General features: G+C 34.1%; 1 protein-coding gene across 5 annotated transcripts in view; it reads right to left on the reverse strand.

Moving 5' to 3' along the window:
• The window catches only part of LOC148951313 (endoplasmic reticulum disulfide reductase DNAJC10-like), a 94,896-nt gene that overhangs the window by 64,107 nt on the left and 7,797 nt on the right, over positions 1-22,992 (reverse strand). For all 5 annotated transcript variants that reach the window (XM_089090798.1, XM_089090799.1, XM_089090800.1 and 2 more), the window contains exons 3-5: positions 20,894-21,110; positions 17,171-17,382; positions 9,099-9,305 (exon numbers count right to left, since the gene is read on the reverse strand). In XM_089090798.1, the coding sequence (XP_088946924.1) occupies positions 9,099-9,305; positions 17,171-17,382; positions 20,894-21,110 (636 nt within the window). The remainder of the gene's footprint in view (positions 1-9,098; positions 9,306-17,170; positions 17,383-20,893; positions 21,111-22,992) is intronic.

Here is a 22,992-nt window from a genome sequence, read left to right on the forward strand (position 1 = left end):
AAGCTATCTGTGGAAAAGAAGAGAGAAGAAAAAGATGCCGTTTGTGGAGAATAACGTGGTTAAAGTCAATTTCCTTGATTTTCAAGCCAATATATTTTCTTTGTTATTCACTCCAAAGGACGATTAGTTTGCTGTATAGAAGTTTTGGACAAGAGGGTTCTAATAGTGTACTTCTTACTTTGATCTGAATTTTTTTTTTTAGGAGTTATGGGTTTTTATATTTCTTAACATTGGACGTGATCGTCTCTTACTAGGTTGCTAGCTACCGCTGCAAACCGGATTGCTAGCTACCGCTGCAACCCAGATTACTGTATTACAAACAGGAAAACACCTATGAATTTTTCTTAATTTGAATAGTCAGAGACGACCTGGCTACAACCTACGATTATGACATCATTGATCAATCTTTAACATTAATTATAATCTTATTTTAGTTACTATGGGCTGGAAGTTTATTCTTTAATGTAACAAGACATAGGTAACTAAGGGCAAGAGTTCGTTCTTTATTATAAATTTTTAACCCCATTAATTTTCTTTAAAATGAGCCATTGAACAACTCTCTACGATGTTCCAGTGCCAAGCTATCTGTTGAATTACTAACCTATACTATAATTAAGTGGCGTATAAAATTTAGTATAGGCAAGAGGTCGTTCTTTATTATACTAGCTACCGCTGCAACCCGGATAAACTGAACCATTAACCATTAATAATAACCTGGTTACAAACAGGAAAAAGCCTACGGCTTTTTCTTCTTTCAAATATTAAGAGACGAACCTCAAACAATCAAGTGGCTAACTAGTTCCAATGTACACAATGGTTTGATATTCCAATGATAGTCTTTTAATATATTTTCAACACATTGTAAACGGTAACCTTTGATTACTGTAAGCATCATCTATATAATGTTTTCTTATAGTACTTGAGTTACTATGGACTAAAGATCGTTCTTTAATGTAAAAATTACAAACAGGAAAGAGCCTACGGCTTTTCTTCTTTGGAATAGTAAGAGACGATCCTAAAATAATCAGGCAGCAAACTAGGTTTATAATTTGTTCTTTAACATAAACTTCATTAATCGGATATTTTAATATATCCTATATGGTCTACAGGTCTGGTTAGCTCTCACCCAGTAGGCTTGAGTTCAATTTCCGTATGGGAAATTTTTACTTATGATGATTTCTTAAGGAACATAATTAAAATTTCTTAATGTAATAAAAATAATTTGTTTTAATTACATAAAGTTTTTAACCCCATTAATTTCCTTTAAAATGAGCCATTGAACAACTCTCTACGATGTTCCAGTGCCATGCTATCTGTTGAATTACTAACCTATACTATAATTAAGTGGCATATAAAATTTAGTATAGGTTTATACATTTAGTTATAGGCAAGATGTGGTTCTTTATTATAAACATCAAAACCTTTCTTATTTGAAAGGGATCTTAGACTCTTCAATTGGTATTTTGTCTTTATCTGCTCGCAACTGTCACAATGCATTGTGGGGTATACATCCCTGATGTTAGCTACCTTATCAAGGCTCTCACCAAATAATTTTACTATTGTATTTTCATCCACAGAAACTCTAATATTGCTATCACCGTAGATGAAGTCTTGACTATTATTATGACAGAGTCTACTTGACACTTCTTCTATATAATGACTTAGTTCCTTGTACGAGCCCTCGACTTTTAGTAGATTAATATGTTGTATAATCTTACATTTTGATACTGCCTTATATACGCTATTAATGAAACAGTTCAAGACAGGAAAATGTGGAGCTAGTGCCCTTAGAGAACGCAAATAGCTCTGACATCCCTCATTTGGGCTACAGTATAACGAATGCCCATGCTTTCTTGTGTCCCTGTAATTGATTTCACAATAATCCAAGCCGCCAAGGTAGAAATTAACCACTTTGTCAGTTGAAAATTTTAATGCTATATTATTTTCAAGGATATCAAAAAGAATTTGACATAATTCAATATCCGTCGGATAGAGCTTGCAGATATCAGGGTGACATTGCCAAGTAACCTGCTGCCCAATTTTTGGTTTTGAATGTTTACTCAGATTGTTATAGGTAACTTCAGCTATCATAATTTCCTTGTCAGATCTAGATTCAGAGCATTTTTCAATAGTTGTCCCGTACTTTTCAGGACAGTTTGTTCTACTACACAAAGAATTTTTTGCCAAATATTCAGTAGAACTAAAAGAACTGTTTAAAACACAGTTAGAAATGCTTTTTTCTTGAGTCGGTGTTCCAGTAATTTGTTCTAAATCATTAGTCTTACAAACACATATACTAATAACCCTAACAGGCTCGTTTTCGCCATAATTGAAAAACATTGCTTTTCCTTCGCTGTTGATAGGTATGCTTGTATATATATTTTTATTGCTGCTACATAAACTGCAATTGCTCCTTCCAAAATTAATATACGAATTTTCTAAGAAGTACGCCTCCGTATCTTCAGTGTGTTGTCGAACATTTTCCATTGCATCTATAAACTGTTCCGCAGTTGCCAATCCATACCTTGGAAGCTTTTCATTAAACTGACAACATTTCTTTTGGATATTACTATGAAGCTTTGCCAAAGCATTTCTAGCCGACTTTTCAACAGCATCCGCTCTTTCAAAGAGAATTTTAATCTGTAATTTTGAATACTTTTCATGATCCTGGTAAAACATGCGTAAAATGTTTCTCAATTTACAAAGATCAGCCTGCATTTTTGCCATCTTCTTGTAATTCTGAATGTAATTTTTCCCTTTGTCCTTATCTGTTCTTCGGTACAACCTCACAGAGAATTTAATTTTTTCATTATAGCTTTTGTCACCCAAGTATCTACCCATTATTCTGGTATCAACTTTTTTCTTATATATTTTTCGGTAATCTTCACCATTGTGATAACGCTCCTTGATCTTTTGTCTAGCCTGCTCAATTCTTGCTTCTCTGTAATCTTTATCATTATCATACCGTTCCTTGCTCTTTTGTCTAGCCTGCAGAATTGTTGCTTCTCTATAAAGTTTATCATTTTGATAACGCTCATTGATCTTTTGTTTGGCTGTCTCAATTTTTACTTCTCGATACACCTGGACGGTTGAATACCTTTGCTTTTGGTTTTCCTTATATTTGATTCGGTAATCTTCATCATTGTGATAAATCTCCTTGAACTTTTGTTTGGCTGTCTCAATTTTTGCATGTCTGTAATCTTTATCATTTTGATAACATATCTTGCTGTTTTGTTTTGCTCTCTCAATTTTAATTCTTGATACGCCTGGTCGGTTGAATACCTTTGCTTTTCTCTTTTCAAGATACTATCTCTGTTGTCTGTGTAGTACTGTTTTTTTAACTTGCGTGCAGCTTGCTTTGATCTAACCATTATCTAATTAATGAATGAGACCATTAACATCTTTGTCGTTCTTAAGTAGTAATTATGACGTCACGGCGTAATGATTTTATTGACGTCATGGCGCAATGATATTATTTCATGACGTCTTCAGAAACCACAACATAATATCGTGTTTTTCTATTCACGTCATAGCTCTAATATAAAACTATGACGAAATTCATTATTTATCTAGTAAGTTTTCAGACAAGGTAATTCTAAGGATATACTTTTGTTTTGATCTGACTCTATTTTTAGGAGTTTTAGGTTTTTATATTTCTTAGCGTTGGACTGATCGTCTCTTGCTAGGTTGCTAGCTACTGCTGCAACCCAGATTTACATATATATTATTTATGAGAGGCAGCCTGGCCGAGTGGTCCAAGGCACTGATGTTAGCCACCAGTCTCTTCGGAGGCGTGGGTTCAAATCTTACCGCTGGTATAATGTTTGAAATACTGCAGTGTGAAAAGACATCGAAAATGTAGTTTTTGGTGGAAAAATTTATTCTCTTTTAGAAATAATTTATTTTAGTTACTATAGATTTTTAACCCAATTCATTTCCTTTAAAATGAGCTATTCAACAACGCTCTACGATGTTCCAATGCCAAGCTATCTGTGGAAAAGAAAGAAAAGAGAAAAAAAGAAAAAAAAAATATCCCGTTTAGGCAGAATGTTGTAATAGCTGCCACTTTTCTTGATTTTCAAGCCAATATATTTCCCTTGCTGTTTCAGGCCAAGGGACAGAAAGTTTCCTATACAGGGGTTTCGGACAAGGCGGTTCTAATGGTGTACTTTTGAATTTGATCTGACTCCTTTGTTAGGAACTATGGGTTTTTATATTTTTTAACATTGGACGTGATCGTCTCTTACTAGGTTGCTAGCTACCGCTGCAACCCGGATACCGCTGCAACCCGGATTCACATATATAGTTATGAGAGGCGGCGTGACCGAGTGGTCCAAGGCGCTGGTGTTAGCCACCAGTCTCTTCGGAGGCGTGGGTTCAAATCTTACCGCTGGTATACAATTATGATTTATGTACAAAAATCAAATATCTTTGAAAAGACTGCATTATGAAAAGACATTAAAAATGCAGCTTTTAGTGGAAAAATTTTTCTCTTTTAGAAATAATTTATTTTAGCTACAAAAGATTTGTAACCCAATTAATTTCATTTAGAATGAGCCATTGAACAACTCTCTACGATCTTCCAGTGCCAAGATATCTGTGTAAAAAAAAAGAAAAAAGAAAGAAAAACATATGCCGTTTAGGCAGAATGTTGTAGTATCCGCCACTTTTCTTGATTTTCAAGCCAATATATTTCCCTTGCTGTTCAAGACAAATAACAGAAAGTTTACTATACAGGAGTTTCGGACAAGGCGGTTCTAATGGTGTGCTTTTTGTTTTCATCTCGTTCTTTATTGTAAATACTGCTGCAACCCGGATTCACATATATAGTTATGAGAGGCAGCGTGCCCGTGTGGTCCAAGGTGCTGGTGTTGGCCACCAGTCTCTTCGGAGGCGTGGGTTCAAATCTTATTACTGGTATACGATGACTTATATGTACAAAAATCAAATATCTTTGAAAAGACTGCAGTATGAAAAGACATCAAAAATGCAGTTTTTGGTGGAAAAATTTATTCTCTCTTAGAAATAATTCATTTTAGTTACTGAAGATTTTTAACCCAATTAATTTCCTTTAAAATGAGCTATTGAACAACTCTCTACGATGTTCCAGTGCCAAGCTATCTGTGGAAAAGAAAGAAAGAAAAAAAGAGAAAAAAAATGCCGTTTAGGCAGAATGTTGTAGTAGCTGCCACTTTTCTTGATTTTCAAGCCAATATATTTCCCTTTCTATTCAAGCCAATGGACAGAAGGTTTTCTATACAGGGGTTTCGGACAAGACGGTTCTAATGGTGTACTTTTTGTTTTGATTTGACTCCTTTTTTAGGAGCTATGGGTTTTTATATTTCTTAACATTGGACGTGATCGTCTCTTACTAGGTTGCTAGCTACCGCTGCAACCCGGATTAAGTGGCGTATAAAATTTAGTATAGGCAAGAGGTCGTTCTTTATTATAATATCTTACTAGGTTGCTAGCTACCGCTGCAACCCGGATTAATTACAAAAGTGACTAGATGTTGCAATTTCCTTTAAAATGAGCTATTATACACTTCTCTATGATTTTCCAGTGCCCAGCTAGTTGAGGAGGAAAATCAAGCGGAAAGAAAAAAATATCCCGTTTGTGGAGAATAACGTGGTTAAAGCCAATTTTCTTGATTTTCAAGCCAATATATTTTCTTTGTTATTCAACCCAAAGAGTGATAAGTTTCCTTAATAGGGGTTTTGGACAAGGTGGTTCTAATAGTGTAATTTTTGTTTAGATCTGACTCTTTTCTCAGGAGTTAGGGGTTTTTATATTTCTTAACATTGGGCGTGATCGTCTCTTACTAGGTTGCTAGCTACCGCTGCAACCCGGATCTTTCAATGTAAATATTTCATTTTTACTATGGGGCGTGATCGTCTCTTACTAGGTTCTAGCTACCGCCTCAACCCGGATAGGTTGCAAGCTACTATTGCAACCCGGATTCCAGTTACTATGGGCTATAGCTCGTCCTTTAATGTAACTTATGACTCGTATCGAGTATCCATAACCTAACAAAAAGTAAAACTAATTTTTAAATTTTCAGGTATTCTGTTAGTTTGAATGAAAAGATTAAAATTATTGTTCAGATATCATAAATATTTTTGCAGTTTACAGAATAACTTTAGTGATTCTAAACTGAAAAATAAAATATATATTAAAAAATGGAATTTTTTGGTCTGAAACTACATAGTCAATCCCACATCGGGTAGTTAGAACCTAACCAAAAATAAAACTAATTTTAACATTTTAACGTATTTTTCTAGCTTGAATTGAAATATTCGATCTATTGCTCGGATACCATGGATATTTTTGCAGTTTACACAAGCTGCAAAGAACGCACAGGCTGATCTTTGTAAATTGAGAAAAATTTTACGAATGTTTTACCGGGATTACGAAAAATATTCAAAATTAAAGATTAAAATTATCTCTGAAAGAATAGATTTTGTTGAAAAGTCAGCTAGAGATGCTTTCGCAAAACTTCATAGTAATATCCAAAAGAAATGTTGCATGTTTAGTGAAAAGCTTCCAAGGTATGGACCGGCAACTGTGGAACAGTTTACAGATGTAATGGGAAATCTTATACATCACTGTGAATATATGGAGGCATAATTGTCCTTTACTTAGTTTCAGCTTAAATTCGATGATCGAGCCTTTATGTAATACTAACTATATCCAGCGACTCTGACGTCATTGATCAATATTGTATATACAAAATTAAGTTTTTCGTAGAAAATAATTAATTAAAAAAAAAATTAAGTGCAAAAGGCGCTAGATCTAGAGATTTCCTTTAAAATGAGCTATTGAACAACTCTCTACGATGTTCCAGTGCCAAGCTATCTCTGGAAACAAAAGAAAAAAAAAATATCTCGTTTGTGGAGAATAACGTGGTTAAAGTCAATTTTCTTGATTTTCAAGCCAATATATTTCCCTTGCTGTTCAAGCCAAATGACAGAAAGTTTCCTATACAGGGGTTTCGGACAAGGCGGTTCTAATGGTGTACTTTTTGTTTTGATCTGACTCCTATTTTAGGAGCTATGGGTTTTTATATTTCTTAGCATTGGACGTGATCGTCTCTTACTAGGTTGCTAGCTACCGCTGCAACCCGGATCACGTATCAAGTAGTTAGAACCTAGCAAAAGACAAACTAATTTTTAAATTTTCAGGTATTTTTATAGTTTTAATGAAAAAATTAAAATTATTGCTCTGACACCATAAATATTTTTGTAGTTTACATAATAACTTTAACAATCCCGAACTGAGACTAAAATAAAATAAAATTATCTTGTCAAAAGATAAATGTGTATAAATTTTGCATTAGCTTATTATGTCTTATGTAACATAATAACTGATACTATTTTTTAATTTTCAGCTATTTTTCTAGTTTTAATTAAAAAATTAAATTATTGCTCAGACACCGTAAATATTTTTGCATTTTACATAATAACTTTAGCGATGCTGAACTGAGAACTAAAATAAAGAAAAAATGATTTTTTTCACGGAAATAAAGCACAACGTTACAGAGATAAGCACTTTAGGAGTCGAGCCAAAAAAGTTCGGTTCAAGGAGGCAGGCAGATGCTAATAGCGGTTGCTACTACAGAGCTATAGAAAAACGCAGTTTTTCGTAAAAAAAAATTATTTTGTTTTTGAAATTATTTTGTTAGTTATGAAAGGTTTTTAAATACATCAATTTCCTTTCAAATGAGCCATTAAAAAGCTCTCTATGATTTCCAAGTGCCGATCTAGCTGAGGTGAAAAAAAAGACAAAAAAAAGATGCCGTCAATGTAGAATATCGCAGTTCAAGCCACTTTTCTTGTTTTTCAAGAAGACATATTTTCTTTGTTGTTCAAGCCAAGAGACTGTGTTCAAGCCAAGTTTTCACTATAGGAGTTTCGGACATAGTGTACTATTGTCCAAAACTCCTAATCCCTTAGTTCTGCCCTAGGAATGACGTATGGACGGATGATAGATAGACTTATCTATCAACAAATGAAATGACATCATTTTTATACAATCCTAAAAAGGGCTTATGCCAGATTTGCCATCTCATTCACTCGGACTATCTGTCTTGGCAGATAGACTACTTGTCTAGGCAGAGACAATTACCGTATGGCTTCATGTCTGCAACTATTTGAGTAGTTGCGGTTCTAATAGTGTACTTCGTTTTTTGATCTGACTCTACTTTAAGGATTTATGGGCTATTTTATTTTTTACTATGGGACGTGATCGTCTCTCACTAGGTTGTTAACTAACACTGCAACCCGGATTATAGCCAGTTGGGATCATATATATATATATATATATATATATAATCCGAGTGATTGTGGAAGTGTTAATCCCTGTGATATTTCTGATTGCCATGGGTACAACATATTGCTTATATTCGCTGCATGTTAATCAGGGTTGCAACCGTTAGAGATTCATCCCAAAATCTGTTGATTTTACACTTAATTCAATACCCTTATTGAAATCCAACCTATTTACTATGCAACCAATTGCAAATCCAATAAGGATCTGGAAATTAAACATGTTTGTTCTACTACAAATTGAAATTTCAATTTGGGTTTGTAAATCCAATATTTTTGTTTCTCAACAAGTTGGAAATTCAATAATAATTAGGGAATTCCAGTAAGGCCCTAAATATTTCATTTCAAACGACTTTCAGCCGTTGAAATTCCAATTTTTTTGTTGTTAAACATAAAAAAAAACAATTTTTGTTGAATCTCAAACAATTTTCTTACAGTGTATGAAGTCAACCCAAAGATATATCCTGACAGATAAACAACTTGGTCCAAAATTTTTGGTGTTATGAAATGGCTAAAACCTTCTAAAAAGAAGGTTTCTTTAGAATCAAAAACACTGCGTTCTTCAATAAACAAAATTAATAATTGAAAACAAAATTCAAATTAGGTCTTTCAAGGGTAGCGGGTGTGGTTATGTAATAAGGCAGTAATCGTAAGATTTCAAAAAAATACTGTGTCCTATTTCCTTAAAGCATCGGTCCTCGGACTGAGGGCTCAGCTGACACTTGTAGAGAAAAAAAACTGCAAGAAAGAGCCCGATTTCTAGAAAAAAATTACCAATAGAATTGCCATTTTGTATTTTGTTCTATCACTTGGGCAATCTTCATCGTCCCTGTCTTGACAAAATAATAAGAGGTACATTGTTTCATCTTCATCTTCATTAAATTGCTCCTTGCTATTCACTTGAATGACTAGTCGCGGCAGAGTTGACAGAATGAAATCTTCTAGATCTTCAACTGTGCGGTCACCAGAATACTGTTGGCCCTGAAAGTATATAAAAAAGGTAAGGAATAGCCATTTCCAAGATTACTGCAAAAAAAGGGCGCAAACGGGAACTTCAAGATATAACACCGCCGTGCGCAAAACCAAAGCGTACACCTCACACTTTTTCTACATAAGGATAAGAAGAAAAACAATTATCTCTGATGCATCTCCATCCACCATTGGCATCCAAAGAGTCTATTTGCTTCACAACAGATAGTGGAGGCGGGCCATGACCGAGATAAAATGTTATTTCAGTACCGTAGCTCAAAGATACATGATATTATTTTACGTCGCGTTTCTAAATAAAGTTACATTTTCCAGTTACATGCTGCAGTTTTTACATATTTTTAACTTATCCCCCGCAAAAAAAGAAAACTGTTTGTAAGAAACGATTTTTAAAAATTATGACAAAGAAAAAAAACGAATCAAAACTATGAAAATATGACAAACAACCCCCCCCCCTTTTGAGTACGGAACACGACAATAATTTAATCATGAAACGCTGGGGTCAAAACGAGTATATCAGTTTTCGTTATTTAGTTAAATTAAAAAATCCAGAAAAAATATAATTCGTCTAAAGTGCTCATCAACTGATATAACACTTATTTCCACAAATTCGCATCTCAACCGGCATTTCTAAGAAGAAGAAAACAGTGCCAGGCCCGAGACACATATAGGGGCTTTTTGGGGGCGTCTCCTTTCTCCAGGAATGTCAGATTTCAACGATTAGTTCATGTTTTCTGTTTAATATATTTCACCTGCTTTCAGCGAGGGTGTTAGTAAAAATAGATAAATAAATAGATAATAAAAAAGTCCCGCATACAAGCATACGCTCGACGAAACATGGAATACTAAGTGACAGTGAACAGAAACTGAATGGAGTGTTTGTCGGCATTCTATTAAATGTAGGCATCAGTGATGTCACAAGTACTTTACAATTGTACTTAAGCACCAAGAATCTTTAAATTTGCATTAAAGTTTCAAATATGAAAAGCCTGGACAGAACTGTACCTAATAAGTACTTGAGTTTCGAGAATACAACTTACCCTTGAGCTGAAAGGTGATAATAACCTGTCTTTTCTGGATTCTTAATTATTGAGATAAGAAGATCAGTAGATATTCACAATAAATAGAAAATCTAAGCAATAAAGACGAACATTGAAATTTCCACTCGTGTCATCCAACATCAGTAGGGTAGAGGAACAGTAATTAATGTAGTTGATAGGGTTCGAATATTTGTTCTTCAGGTTATATTGAATCGGAGCTTCTATACTACAGAAACATTTTTTTTACAACACTTATCTGATCAAGTTCATCAATAACATTTTCAAAACGAACAAAAGAAACACATCGGAAACACAGGCACTGATGGTATAGAATCAAAGGCGAATAACAACAACACAGTTTTACCTTCTATACTGGTTCCGAGTAAAAACTGAAAAAAAATTCGTTAAAAATGAAAATTAATATCATGAGTTGCATTAAACTTGAAGAATCTTCATCAAACTTTCGGATTTCTGGAAGAGATAAGAGAGGTAAAATCCAAGACAACGGTGCATACAATGTTACTTGTCCTTGTGGCAACTTTTACAGTGACTCATAAATATTTTATTTTTCTCATAAATTCTATACAAAATCATTGAAATTGAAAATTAAATGCGGATTTTGCCCCGCTTTAGCTAAGCCCCTTCATAATTTTCCCGGCAATTTCTTTTTCAGTTTGTAGAAGCAAATGTTGGTTTCAATGATAAAGATCTTTGTACAATTAGCAATAGAGGTCAAAGAAAAAGTATCGCTTTTCCAGATAGATATTAACTCAATACATGATAATATTGGGAAAAATGGCCCTTTTGTTAAAATGAATTGCTTGACTGTAACAAATTCTCAAGCCAATCAATCTGAAACCAGGGATAAATAAAACATGCTACCAATGCTAACCATAGAACGTATTTCCTACCACAACCTTAGTAGATAAGAGTAGGTTTTGGGGGTTTCCATCAGAGGCCATTTTTAGAGGGGGGGGGGGATTAATCCCAGATTTTAAACATGGAATTAAATCCTAAGGAAATAATTTTTTTTAATCAGGGGCGATCTTAAATGTTATAATAAGTCATATCCTTCCTATCAACTCATGATTTCTAAAATTGCATCGCTGGTTTACCTGCCTGGAACGCTTTAGTGAATCCTCATATTTACCGAAATTTTAGCTTTTTTATATCTTTCTTTCGTTTACGGTGAGCACGGAACGCCTTGTTGATTAGGCAGGCAAAATACCAGCAGTATATATTTCATCTCTGAATGTCTCAGTTGTTGTTCCTTCTCAGTTTTGTCATAGTTGGTTAGCTCGACTTGATATCTTCCCTTAGTTAGTGTTCTAAAACGACAAAACGAGGCTGGGCTATTTCTTTCCGAGCTCCTATTGACGCAATTTTTGGCTCTCCAATTATTGACTGCCGTAATTGTATTTCTTTGTTTTAGTACTTTTATTCTGAAATTATATTTTGCTCACTTTCAGTTTTGGTTGAAATTATTAGCTGAAGACCTTTGCCTAAAGTGTGATCGAAATGGCATCTACACAAGCTTTTTTTTCTTGAGAAGATATCAATAGTTGGAAGGTTAAGAGGGGTTAAAAGTCATCAAAAAGAAGAAATTTGCTTAGAGAGAGAGACGTTAGTCGTCTCCCCACCACCCATCAATTGTTGGGAAAACGCAGAGGAAATTTTGATATTTCGATAGGGGCCTGGGTGTGAAGAATCCCACTTTCTGTTTACTTTTTACGACACTTAAAAAGGATTCAACCCCCTTTCCGAGATCATTTCATTGTCCTGCAAGCATACATTCTTAATTTGTTTTTCATCTAGTGGCTTTAAATAGCTTTCCTGCACACAGGAAAAGATAACTTGAAGAGGAGAATGTTTTTATGCACCCCTTGCCCCCAAGGGTTAAACCTGCGTTGACCAGTATGACTGATGCAGTTAAACAGACCGATTTTACAGAAAAACTGGATAAAATTAGATTTCTTAGGGAGGATAAGCTACTGTATCTCCGGGGTTACTTCACAACAATAAGAAAACGGCAGACATTATTCTTACTTCAATTTCCATGTTTGGCCAACTCCGTTTGAAAGTTTTGAACTTTTCTTTTTAGCCACTTCTTGATTTCAAGGGAAAAATCTGATATAAGCAAATATACATGAAATTATTTCAAAATTTATCTGTAATTAAGAAGTTCAAGTGCCAAGTTATTTTACTTAAAAATGTAATTATTTAAAAAATGTCGTACTTAAGCATACCGTTGATATTTTAATATTAGAATCAAGTAGAACTTAGAGTGCTACAGCTTGAAATACTTCAAAAACGCGGTAGACATTATCTTCATATAACTTATCTTTTCCTAATAAAATTTGAGATTATTTTATCATTTTCTACCTCTATTTGTTGGTTATCGATTTAACTACAAACTGAAATTTGTCAAAAACTCTTTTTAATAGCATTATGACAAAGGGACCATTGTTTATATTAGTATTTTTATTCTTCCTATATTGATAGATCACTGCAAAAAAGATAAATTGTCAGCTGAAACCCAAAAGCTAAAGAAAACAAACGTTAGGAAACTTATCTCCATTATTGAAAATACACAATTATCCCTCCAAGTTTTAAACGAGTCCAAGAGCCTGAACACGTCTTTTTCCATATGAAGAGCCATTTCTTCAAGTAAATGAATCATCCCGTGACTCAGGACAGTCTAAAGCAGTGGCAGCCAAAAATTATTTTTAAAGATTTTTTTAGATTTTTTACGCACAATATAATGAATAGCTATTTTTAATATCCAGTTATTTATCTTTTCATCTTCGGAATCACTCCTTTAATAACAGTGAAGTGTTGCAAGAGAGTAGGCTCAAAAACTACATGTGGCCCAGAAGCCCCAGATTGGCCTTCACTGATCTAAACAAATAAAGTCTTTCACTAATTTTAATTGATTCAGAATACTTGATCCTTGCCTCAGAATCGGCCTTCTTTTTCAAAATTTTTAAGGAGTGACGGCTCCTTTTTCCATCAGCCAAAATTGACTGAATCGAGAAGCAGCGCATGAATTCAGACAAAATTGGCCATAGACCAGCAAAAAATCTCCGCGAACCACTTGTTGGTATTGTTGAACACTCATTGACAATGAGATGATTCTAATCCCATGGTACAGCCATTACAACACTCAGTCTTAGTTGATTCTAGTGTCCAAATATTTTTGTGCTCGCAACTCTGAAGATGCTCGCCAATCAAGATTTTTTTAGTGATATTCTTTAATTTCAACTAAGTTTGAATCTGGAATTTTTTGACTCGATCTAGTTCTGAGTGCCGAATATTGCCGACGAATTTGGATCCAAATTGATCTTAAAACTTTGCAGTAGCTAAATCTCGGTTTACTCCTAATACTCCCTTTACTCCTACTACGGCTGCTTAATTTTTGTTGGGTAACTTTTCCTTTTTCCGATAGGTAAATTTTAGCTCCTTAATGTCGCAGAATATTTCTCTAAGTGTAAAAAGAACAACAAAAAAGGGAGCAACGACAGATAATTCTATCCCATCAGTAAGCCAGTCAGAAAAGACATCTCTTCAGAAAACGACAATAATTCTAATCACTAACAACCTACCTTGTTTACCATGGTGCCTCTAATGTCTAAAAAATTAAGCTGTTTCCAATGTGGAAGGACAAACAAAATTTTACTCTACAAACTAATTGTTCTACTCTCATAGTGTTGTCTTTTATTTTGCGCATTACAAAATCAACCCTTAAATTTAGCTCTAATTTACTTACTCCTGTTTCAATCTGTTCAAATTTATCCCTTCACAGTCATATTACTTGGTATTTCATTAGTACTAATGAGGCCTTATTTAATCCTTTCTGTCAATAAAGCAGCTTTTCTGTCTCATAGAACTAGTATATTTCTTATACTTGGATACTTGATTCTGAGTGAATTTGCAGCTTCATTCATGATCTCTTTTTCCCTTTTAACAATCAATCGCTTGAAGTTCTTTTATCCATTAGCATCGATAAAGGATGGAAAGAGAGGGAGGAGAGAGGAAGAGTCCAACAATTTGAAATAATAATTAAAATCATGACCTTTTTATGCATTAAAGACGAACAGCGAAGTCTACAATAAAAAGCTAACACATCCAAGGTGTGTCTGTTGGTCCAGGATTGGAAGGTCCGGCTCGTTGCCAGGAAATTTTGGGTTCAGTTCCCGCGCCAGCAGCAATTTTTTTAAGCAATTATATTTAATTTGATAAAGGGAGAGATATGGAAATAGATAGAGAGAGACAGAGAGAGAGAAAGAGATAAAGGGAAAAGGAAAGAGAGAGAAAGAAAAACTGAAATAGGGCTAAAAAATAAAGGCTGGACAAGCATATTAGGAGTGAAATGAGATATATTTTGAAAATATTAAACTTAGATAGTACGGCAGCTTATCTGATTCATATTTTTTATTTGCATAGTACAGTTACAGATTGTAAATGAGTTTATATATTTATGAAGAGTAGTCACACTGACACTAAGGCGCGGACTGTGTTAATAAGTAGTTTGAGGAACATAGGTCTAAGGAACATCAAACAATGAAGAGTATTTTTCATATTAATAAAAACTACAAACTAGCATTCAGTTACGTCTGTGAAATTATGGAAACGCGTCGAGTGAAACATATTTTAGAAAGTGGTAGAGAAACCTGAATGTTGGATAATGAGAAGGGTTTAACTTGATAAAACAGAGCAGTACGAAAAAAATTGGAACTTAATTTAGAAAGCTGGGATAAATAACACAGTGACTTATGTCCCACAATCTCATTCTAAAAGCTAAGATTAAGGTTTTAAAAGAATCTAACATATTTTCAAATATATTAATTCTAACATAAAATGTACCATGTCCTTCAAAAAATTACATTTTTAGATGTCTCTAGAAAGATTTTCAGTCTTGTCCTATTTGTTTTGAATGAAGTTAATTATCTAACTTATTTGTTGCATTATTCACAAAAAGTTCTACAATAGCCATGTGCTTGTCGATACAATCAGCCATTCCATATGGAAAAAAAGACAGTTGCATCAATTATCCTGTGTCCATTAACTGACTGCACCAATAAGGTTGCTCTTAAAAAAGGTGTTCCGTCACACCATTTACATACATACTTTTTGGATGCACATAAAACCATTACCAATACTTCAAAACAAGGCAGTAAGAAAGCCTGGAAATTTTTTACACCGACCCCAAAAACTTAAGAATGCATCAGAAACAGAACTTTTGCTTTCTTCAATTTGTTAGATTTGGAACATATAAGAGCAGTTAATATTTCTATATGACATTTTAAACACAATTTTGATAGTTATTTTTACGAAAAATCTTTGTAGATTCTGCCCACTCCTTCAGCTGTGAGGTGTTCTAGAACTTATCAAATTCCGACTGTTAGTTCTGAAAGGTCTAGATTTTCAATTAGATACCATTAGTAATGGTATAATTTGAAACCATTAGTTTCAAACAAATGTAAGTTGAAATATGGAATTCCAACTGAGTTACCTTGACAATCTCAACGGAGGTTAAAAAAAGAAATATTAAAGATTGTTTTTTACCTGTGCTGATGAAACATGAGGATCAAGGCCGTACCCAGAGGGGGGGGGGGGTACGACATTGCCTCCCGAAATGTTTTTTACTCGTAAAAACTTAACAAAAATTGATATAAACAAATTTTTTATGGTTTTTTTGAGTTTTTTGTGTAACCCCCCCCCCCCCGAAAAACAAAATCTTTGAGTAAAACCCCCTCCGAAAAAAAATCCTGGGTACGGCCTTGATGCGGATTGAAATCTATTATTTTTGTTGTTGTCTGTGTGTGTACGTGTACCCATGTTAAGATTCTCCCGTGCTTCACGTGCCGTGCATTTCTTTAGCCTTTCTTTATTTATTTTTTCTTTAAGCAGATTTTTTCGTTGTCATCATTATTATGACAAGATTAATATGTTTTTGTCAGTATACCCAACTTCACTAAAAGAATATAGTGAAGTAACTAACCTCCTTACATAAATATACTCGATTCCGTACCATCGCAGAAAATAAATCATCTTACTTATATAAATAAGAAATTTTAGCTGCATTTTATAACAGAAAAATAGATTTATTTAGCAAGTTTTACAAGTTCAAAGACTAATGAATTTACTATTGTATATGTTTAAAGGCTTTATTGCATGAAACTAGCAAGGCTGTGCCACTAAGGACATTTATTGCTATTAATTGCAATAAGTACCAAGGAACATGGCATTATGTTCTTATAAGTATCAATGACAGGCATTGTCGATAAGGACATCAACATCTAGACAGCTGCAACCCACCAATCATAATTTGCTTCCTCTTTAATAAGCAGTTATTATTGGCCAAAAATGATGAAGGTTAGAAATTGATGTCCTGCTAAGTACCTGTGTGAATGGGGCTTAAGGTATCAAGGCCATACAAATAAAACATTTTTACATGTACATATTACGGAGTAAAAGTGTACCAAAAGTGCTTTTGCTTGGAAAGTTTAAAGAATTGTTTATGTACATAAACATGTTAAATTTGTTTTGAGCAATAAAACATCGCTGAAATTGCGCGGTTCCTCAGCAAAGTCCCCAACTTGAGCAAAATAGCTCATTATTATGACGAGATTAATATGTTTTTGTCAGTATACTCAACTTCAGAAGCTCTGCTCTCTGTTGGGTGTCAGTCTTAGTTTTTTGTTATGTTAAGTTGATTAAATATGACAATTACATGAATAATCCTGTCCATTAATTGACTGCACCAATAATATTGCTATTAAAAAGGAGGAATGAAGTTATATTCCACTATTTACTTACAGACGGGTAAAATATTAGAGATGGGTAGGATCTGATCCCGTTATTGCTGCAAATATCCCAGTATTCTTGACAATTAACAGCACCAACTCGTATAACCCCATCCATTCGAACAGCAAATTCTCTCCATATTGGGGCAATAGTGTGACAATGGGAACAGCCAGGAGAATAAAAGTTAACAAACCAATAGTCATCAGAAGACGTAACTGACTGAACTGTAAACAAATGAATGAATTAAAAAGAAAGTTCCTGATGAACCAAACAAAAGTACACACATAGGAGCAGAATAGTCGACTGCCAAGGTGGGAGAGAGTTATAGCCCACCCCCACCCCCTCCCCCCGTACATATATGATTATTAGTAATACAAAGATGGACATTTGCCAATGCTTGAACCAGATAGATGTATCTGATGTGATCAGACGACAAAGATGGCGGTAATTTGCATGTCAGCATAAAGATTATCCAACATGCGTCCCCAGTGTTAACCAGAAAGCACCAGATAACAGGGAAACCGGAATATACGCTTCAAGTGTATACAATACAAGCCAGACAAGCATGCTATCAACACAAGCATAATTGCAGTGTGAAGATACGTACGCTGCTGCGTACCTACGAGATGGTTCGAGGCTTTTTATTGACACCTTGTGAGCATCTGGAAGAACAAGAAGAGCTGGTGTAAGATAAACATAGACAAAATCTCACTATCAGCCAAGAGCCTAGCCAACTATACCTGCACACAGAGCATAGAAATCGACATCTATCAACTCATAATTGAACTCATACAGTCGAAAGATCTACTGAAAGATATCTGAAAATATCTAATAATCATGAGGCAATCAAGCCAGTAGCTCTGTAGCCCACAGAGTGAAGCAAAAGAAAAAGGGTTAAATAGTATCACTGAAAAGCCCGCCCGCTGTTAAATAGAAGAAGAAGAAGACAATTTACTTTCATAAAATTCCTATTTTTTTAGAAAAATTAGAGTATTCAGGAGACCACACCCCATGAGCAGTTAGTGCTGGTAGAGTATGAAATAACATAAATTGGCCTCACTCCCCTTTCATTGATAAAATAAATCTTTTCATGTTTCTCATAAAAATATCTTCTTAATTGCCTCTGCAATTAAGAAGATATTTATTTAGTCCCCTAAACGGCGGTACATAAGCTGTTTAACTAAACCGTTTTCAATTCTTTCGTGGATTGTCGTTTACAAGGCAATTTCCTTAAGTAAGTTTAGAAACCACCAAATTCTTTAGGTTTTGATTCTACTATCAAGGTTTGTTCAGAGTAGACTAATAGGTTATCTAATACTAGTTGTTTTACCACCTAAGAGCTCATAAAACCAAAAAATCAAATAAGAAAACAGATTTCACCCTTGTTATTATTATTCCTTTTTTTCTTGAAGCTACCCCATTTATCTAAAGTACTCGCTTTAGGATCTTGTATGACCGTAGATGCTGGCACAAAGCGGTCCCCCAATCCTCTCGTTTGCTATTCTTCAGAGATAGCTATTAATATCCACCACTGCTTTTCTGAACTAAAAGAAGGGTTTTGTATGACTCGTAGATACATGGAGTAATTCAGCTAGAATCAAACTTTCACTTAGGCTTCGCTTTCCAATACCCAGTGAAACTTTTTAGTTAGTTGTTCTAGCAGCATGATAGCGCTTTGGATACCAAGGGTATCAGCTCTATTGTTTACTAAGAGGTTAAATGGCTACAGACTAGGTGCCTTATCACCGCATATCAATGCTAATGCCTCAATAAAAGCAGTAATCCCGGCAAGCGACCAAAACCTGCTCTCCAGCCGCAGTGCGGAGTGGACCCACCGCTCGGTATTTTTCTTCATTCCTCATTGACACTTTAAATTTTTCGATTAAATTATTAGTAATACTTGTAGAGCTTTACAGTAATGAAGATTTTGGACGTAAAATTCAAATTCGGCGATCATGCTGTGATAGTAGTTTTTAAAATAAAATTCTATTCTTCTTCTAAAAAAAAAAGAAAAAAGATGTACTAACGAAAACAATGTTGAGATTATATACTTAAATTTACAGTTTGCATGTTCGATCTTGAGTCCCTGCTATTATTAAAAGGCACATAAGATACCCTCTAGGCCAATGCAGCTGAGCACGCACCTCATCTACCCCAATCTATTCAAAGTTTCACACTCAATCCCCTCCCATGAATTCCCAATTTCCTTTGAACCCTTCCCTGTGACCTCTTTCCAACCTATTCGGGGACGACCTGCTTTTTGTTTTGCCCCAATTAAGAAAAATAAGAAAAGAACAATCTTTGGCAATCCATCATTTTTCATCCGTGAAAACGTGTCTTAGCCATCACAACCTTTCTATCATTTTCTCCTGGAAAGTGGGACAGAACTATATTTTTGGCAAAGCTTATTGTTTAACATATGGTCAATCAAGTGGGTACCTAAAACTATCCATAGACAACTCCTCTAGAAAACACTAAACAAATTTTCCTCCACGTAATGAAGCACCCATGCTTCTGAACCATATCTGACCAATGTCATTACCGCAGTTTCCTATATTCTAGTTTCGTTTGCAGACTCCTATTCTTCCAAACTGTTTTCAACTTCAAAAAACACCTTGGATATTCTACTTTTTACATCTTCATGCATCCGCCATCTTTACTAATAATACTACCCATGTAAGTAAAGCTAAGTACTGTAAGTAAAGCTGACCAATCTTCTTGCTACCAACATCACCTCTTTACCTCTATTTATTCTAGCCTAAGCGACTTGACCTTGGCCTATTCTTGCACCCTGAAGTTTCAAATCTCCAAAAAATCATTGCTTGGAGATTCAAAACCATCCAGACTTCAATATTGTTACATTAGCCTCTTAAACAAGGTCACAAACCCTTGGTTACAAACCTTAGTGGATATAGGTTGTCATTTTAGGAAAATGTAGGCTCCATTCTTTGTTTTGTTTTAGGACGCTAACATAGCAACAACAGCCTCACATTAGTGAGCTACTTTATTAATACCTGACAGCATGTCTTTTTACATAAGCTTAACTTAAAAAGATGTATGAATGTTATCATGGTAGTCAGGGACTGCCTTTGTTCTACCTGGAATCTTAAAATTTTTTTAGCGCTATGGCCCAATTGTTTCTAGTGCCATTGATGTTAGAAAATTTGTATTTGAGACAAGTTCATATTAAAGTTAAGCAGACATTCAAATAGACATCCAAATGTATGTTACTCTTCTGCAGGCAAACCTATATTCATTTATATGAAACCTTGAAAGTCTTGCCACTAACTTTCCGTTATGTATATTATTAATTTAAAAGAACGTTTTCTAAAAAAAAAAAAATTAAATTCAGCACCATTGAAGATATATGAGTCTTAATCCAACCTTTTGTTAAAAGAAACTTTTTGTTTTCTATTTTCTTTTAACTCTTATTATGTGCAAAACTGCCAGTGCTAGAAAAAAAAAAAGAATTTAATATAAGAAGTTGCATTAAAATATCAAGTGTGCAAGTTAAGCAAAGAACAAACTAAACAAAATTTCCAAATAAATTCCAATAAGTATTGCACTTTTTATTTCAGTACTAAAATTTGAATTATAAGGAAAGTGAAACTTTCCCAGGCCAAAAATATATTACAAAGAGTTATTCACTACCGTATTTGATTTGGTTATACATCAGAATGCATTGGCTGCCACTAAGCAAGTATATTTAGTATTTTAAAGCAGGAAAAAGCTTACAGAAATCCGCCGAGGTAAGGACAACAACTTCTTCATCATCATCATACAATCCAAACGACTTCTCATAATAGCTCCAAGAGTGATAATTATTATTAGATTGTCTTTCCTCAAGTCCTTCTTTGCCATAGAGATCATACTTCCTTCTGAGATCAGTGTCTTTTAAGACTTCATAGGCTTGTTTCATTTTTAAAAACTTTTCTTGTGCTTCAGGGTCATTCTAGGAAACATAATGAACAACATGTTAATTGATTACATACTGAAGATAATATTTTAGAGAATTTTCTAAAGTACTTCAACTTCTAGATGACTAGAAGGATGCCGCTGTGATGTATAAATTCTTACCTGAACAACAGTATGTGCTTATAATTGTAATTATAAACACACTTAATTCTAGTTTTTTCAGATATTGATTCAATTTATGTTCCAAGAGAATATTAATATTACCAAACTGGAACATAAATACACATAGTTACAAATAGACTCTTAAGAAAATGAAATTTTGTTTCTAAGACATGAAAACAAGACAGGCACCTCTTTAGTCTGCTTTGTGACACTTCTAATCAAAAATTTAGTTGCAACACCAGTGCTAAATATTCTATCATATCTGCACCCAAGGTAAGTAGCATGTGTGGTTTCTAGGGTTGGGTAGTACTATAGAGTAAAACATGCATTATTTTTCATAAAATCTGAGTTATTTCTACCATTGCTTTAATCTATTTATGGGGGGGGGGGGAACTTATGAAAATCACATTTAGTTCATGCTTAACTCCAACCAAGGAATTTTGTGACCTGAGAGCCAACTGTTGCAATGCTCGAAACTCATTCCAAGAAAAACACGGTTATAAGAAAAAAAGGTTATGGTATTAACCTTTATCTTACCTTTTCTATTATTGACATCATAAATATCCTTGAAAAAGCTAAAAAAAAAAAGATAAATCTACATGCCTAGGCAAAATGGCAAGCTAATATTGAATGTAAGATTTTTTTTTCTCTCTCTCTCTTAAAGATCATGAGAAAAATAATCTACCAGAAAAGCTGTAGGATAATTTTGCTCTCAAGTTCAGCTCGTGCAAGTTAATGGAATAGGATAAATTTGCAGAACAAAAAGCTCAATTCTGATGTCATTCTATTAAGCTTTGGATACATAATTTTCAGTTAATTTAAGAAGTATTAAGAATATGAGAAAGGAGAAGAATGCCTTCTATGAATGGCGTTATTCTACGAGCCTTGCTTTTATACCATCAAGCTTATAAAGAAAAAACAAGTTTATTGATATTTAAACAACTTATCAAAAAAGTTACCATGGAACTTTTAATTCTCTGTTATTTCCATTAATCTCTCAGATCATATATTAATATATTTTAACATAATATAAAACATTTTAAAATGTATTCTTCCAGACACTACCCTCCCATTATAAACTGCCAGTCCCATAATGATCTTAACCCTGTATTTTCCCCACCTGCTCCTTTATGTCAAGATACTAAAATAAAATTTGGCCTCCACATTATTGAAAAAATTAATAGCCCTCAAAAGAGATTTTTTCTTTTTTGTTGTCCTCCTGAATTCCTTGTTTGTTATGAATTTCAGGATATCTGATGTTTCAAATTTTTGTTCTTCTTATATGTATTTTGGTACTTGTCTATTATATAAAACACACTTGAGAAGTGAAGTTTGGTGACAATTAGATACGATTAAAATAGAATAGTTCATTAGCAAAATTATGAAGGTAATTTGCGAGGTATTAAATTGGCAGCTTTGAAGTCGGATAACCGTCTCAAAGACAAAAAAACTTAATTATTAACGTACTTCTTGACCTAGTTCATTTTAGTTCATTATTAACACGATTCTTCAGGACACCGGTTAGTTTGCCTTGACTAGTGATAGAATATAGTGTCTCACCATTAAGATTTGTGATTTTTCAAGGACCAAAGAACAGGCAATTACATTTTTCCAGGATAAGGGGTTGTTACCCAAAACAAAACACTGCAATGGACACACCATGACTTTGTACTCTTACAAGAAGCAACATTTTTGGAAGTGCATCACTAGGCCATGTTTGAAAACCGTCAATTTGTGTGTCAATATATGGTTTTCTA

The sequence above is a fragment of the Artemia sp. Qi Xiang Cuo genome, chromosome 6 (assembly GCF_049724085.1).
Source record: "Artemia sp. Qi Xiang Cuo chromosome 6, ASM4972408v1, whole genome shotgun sequence".
NCBI lineage: Eukaryota > Metazoa > Arthropoda > Branchiopoda > Anostraca > Artemiidae > Artemia > Artemia sp. Qi Xiang Cuo.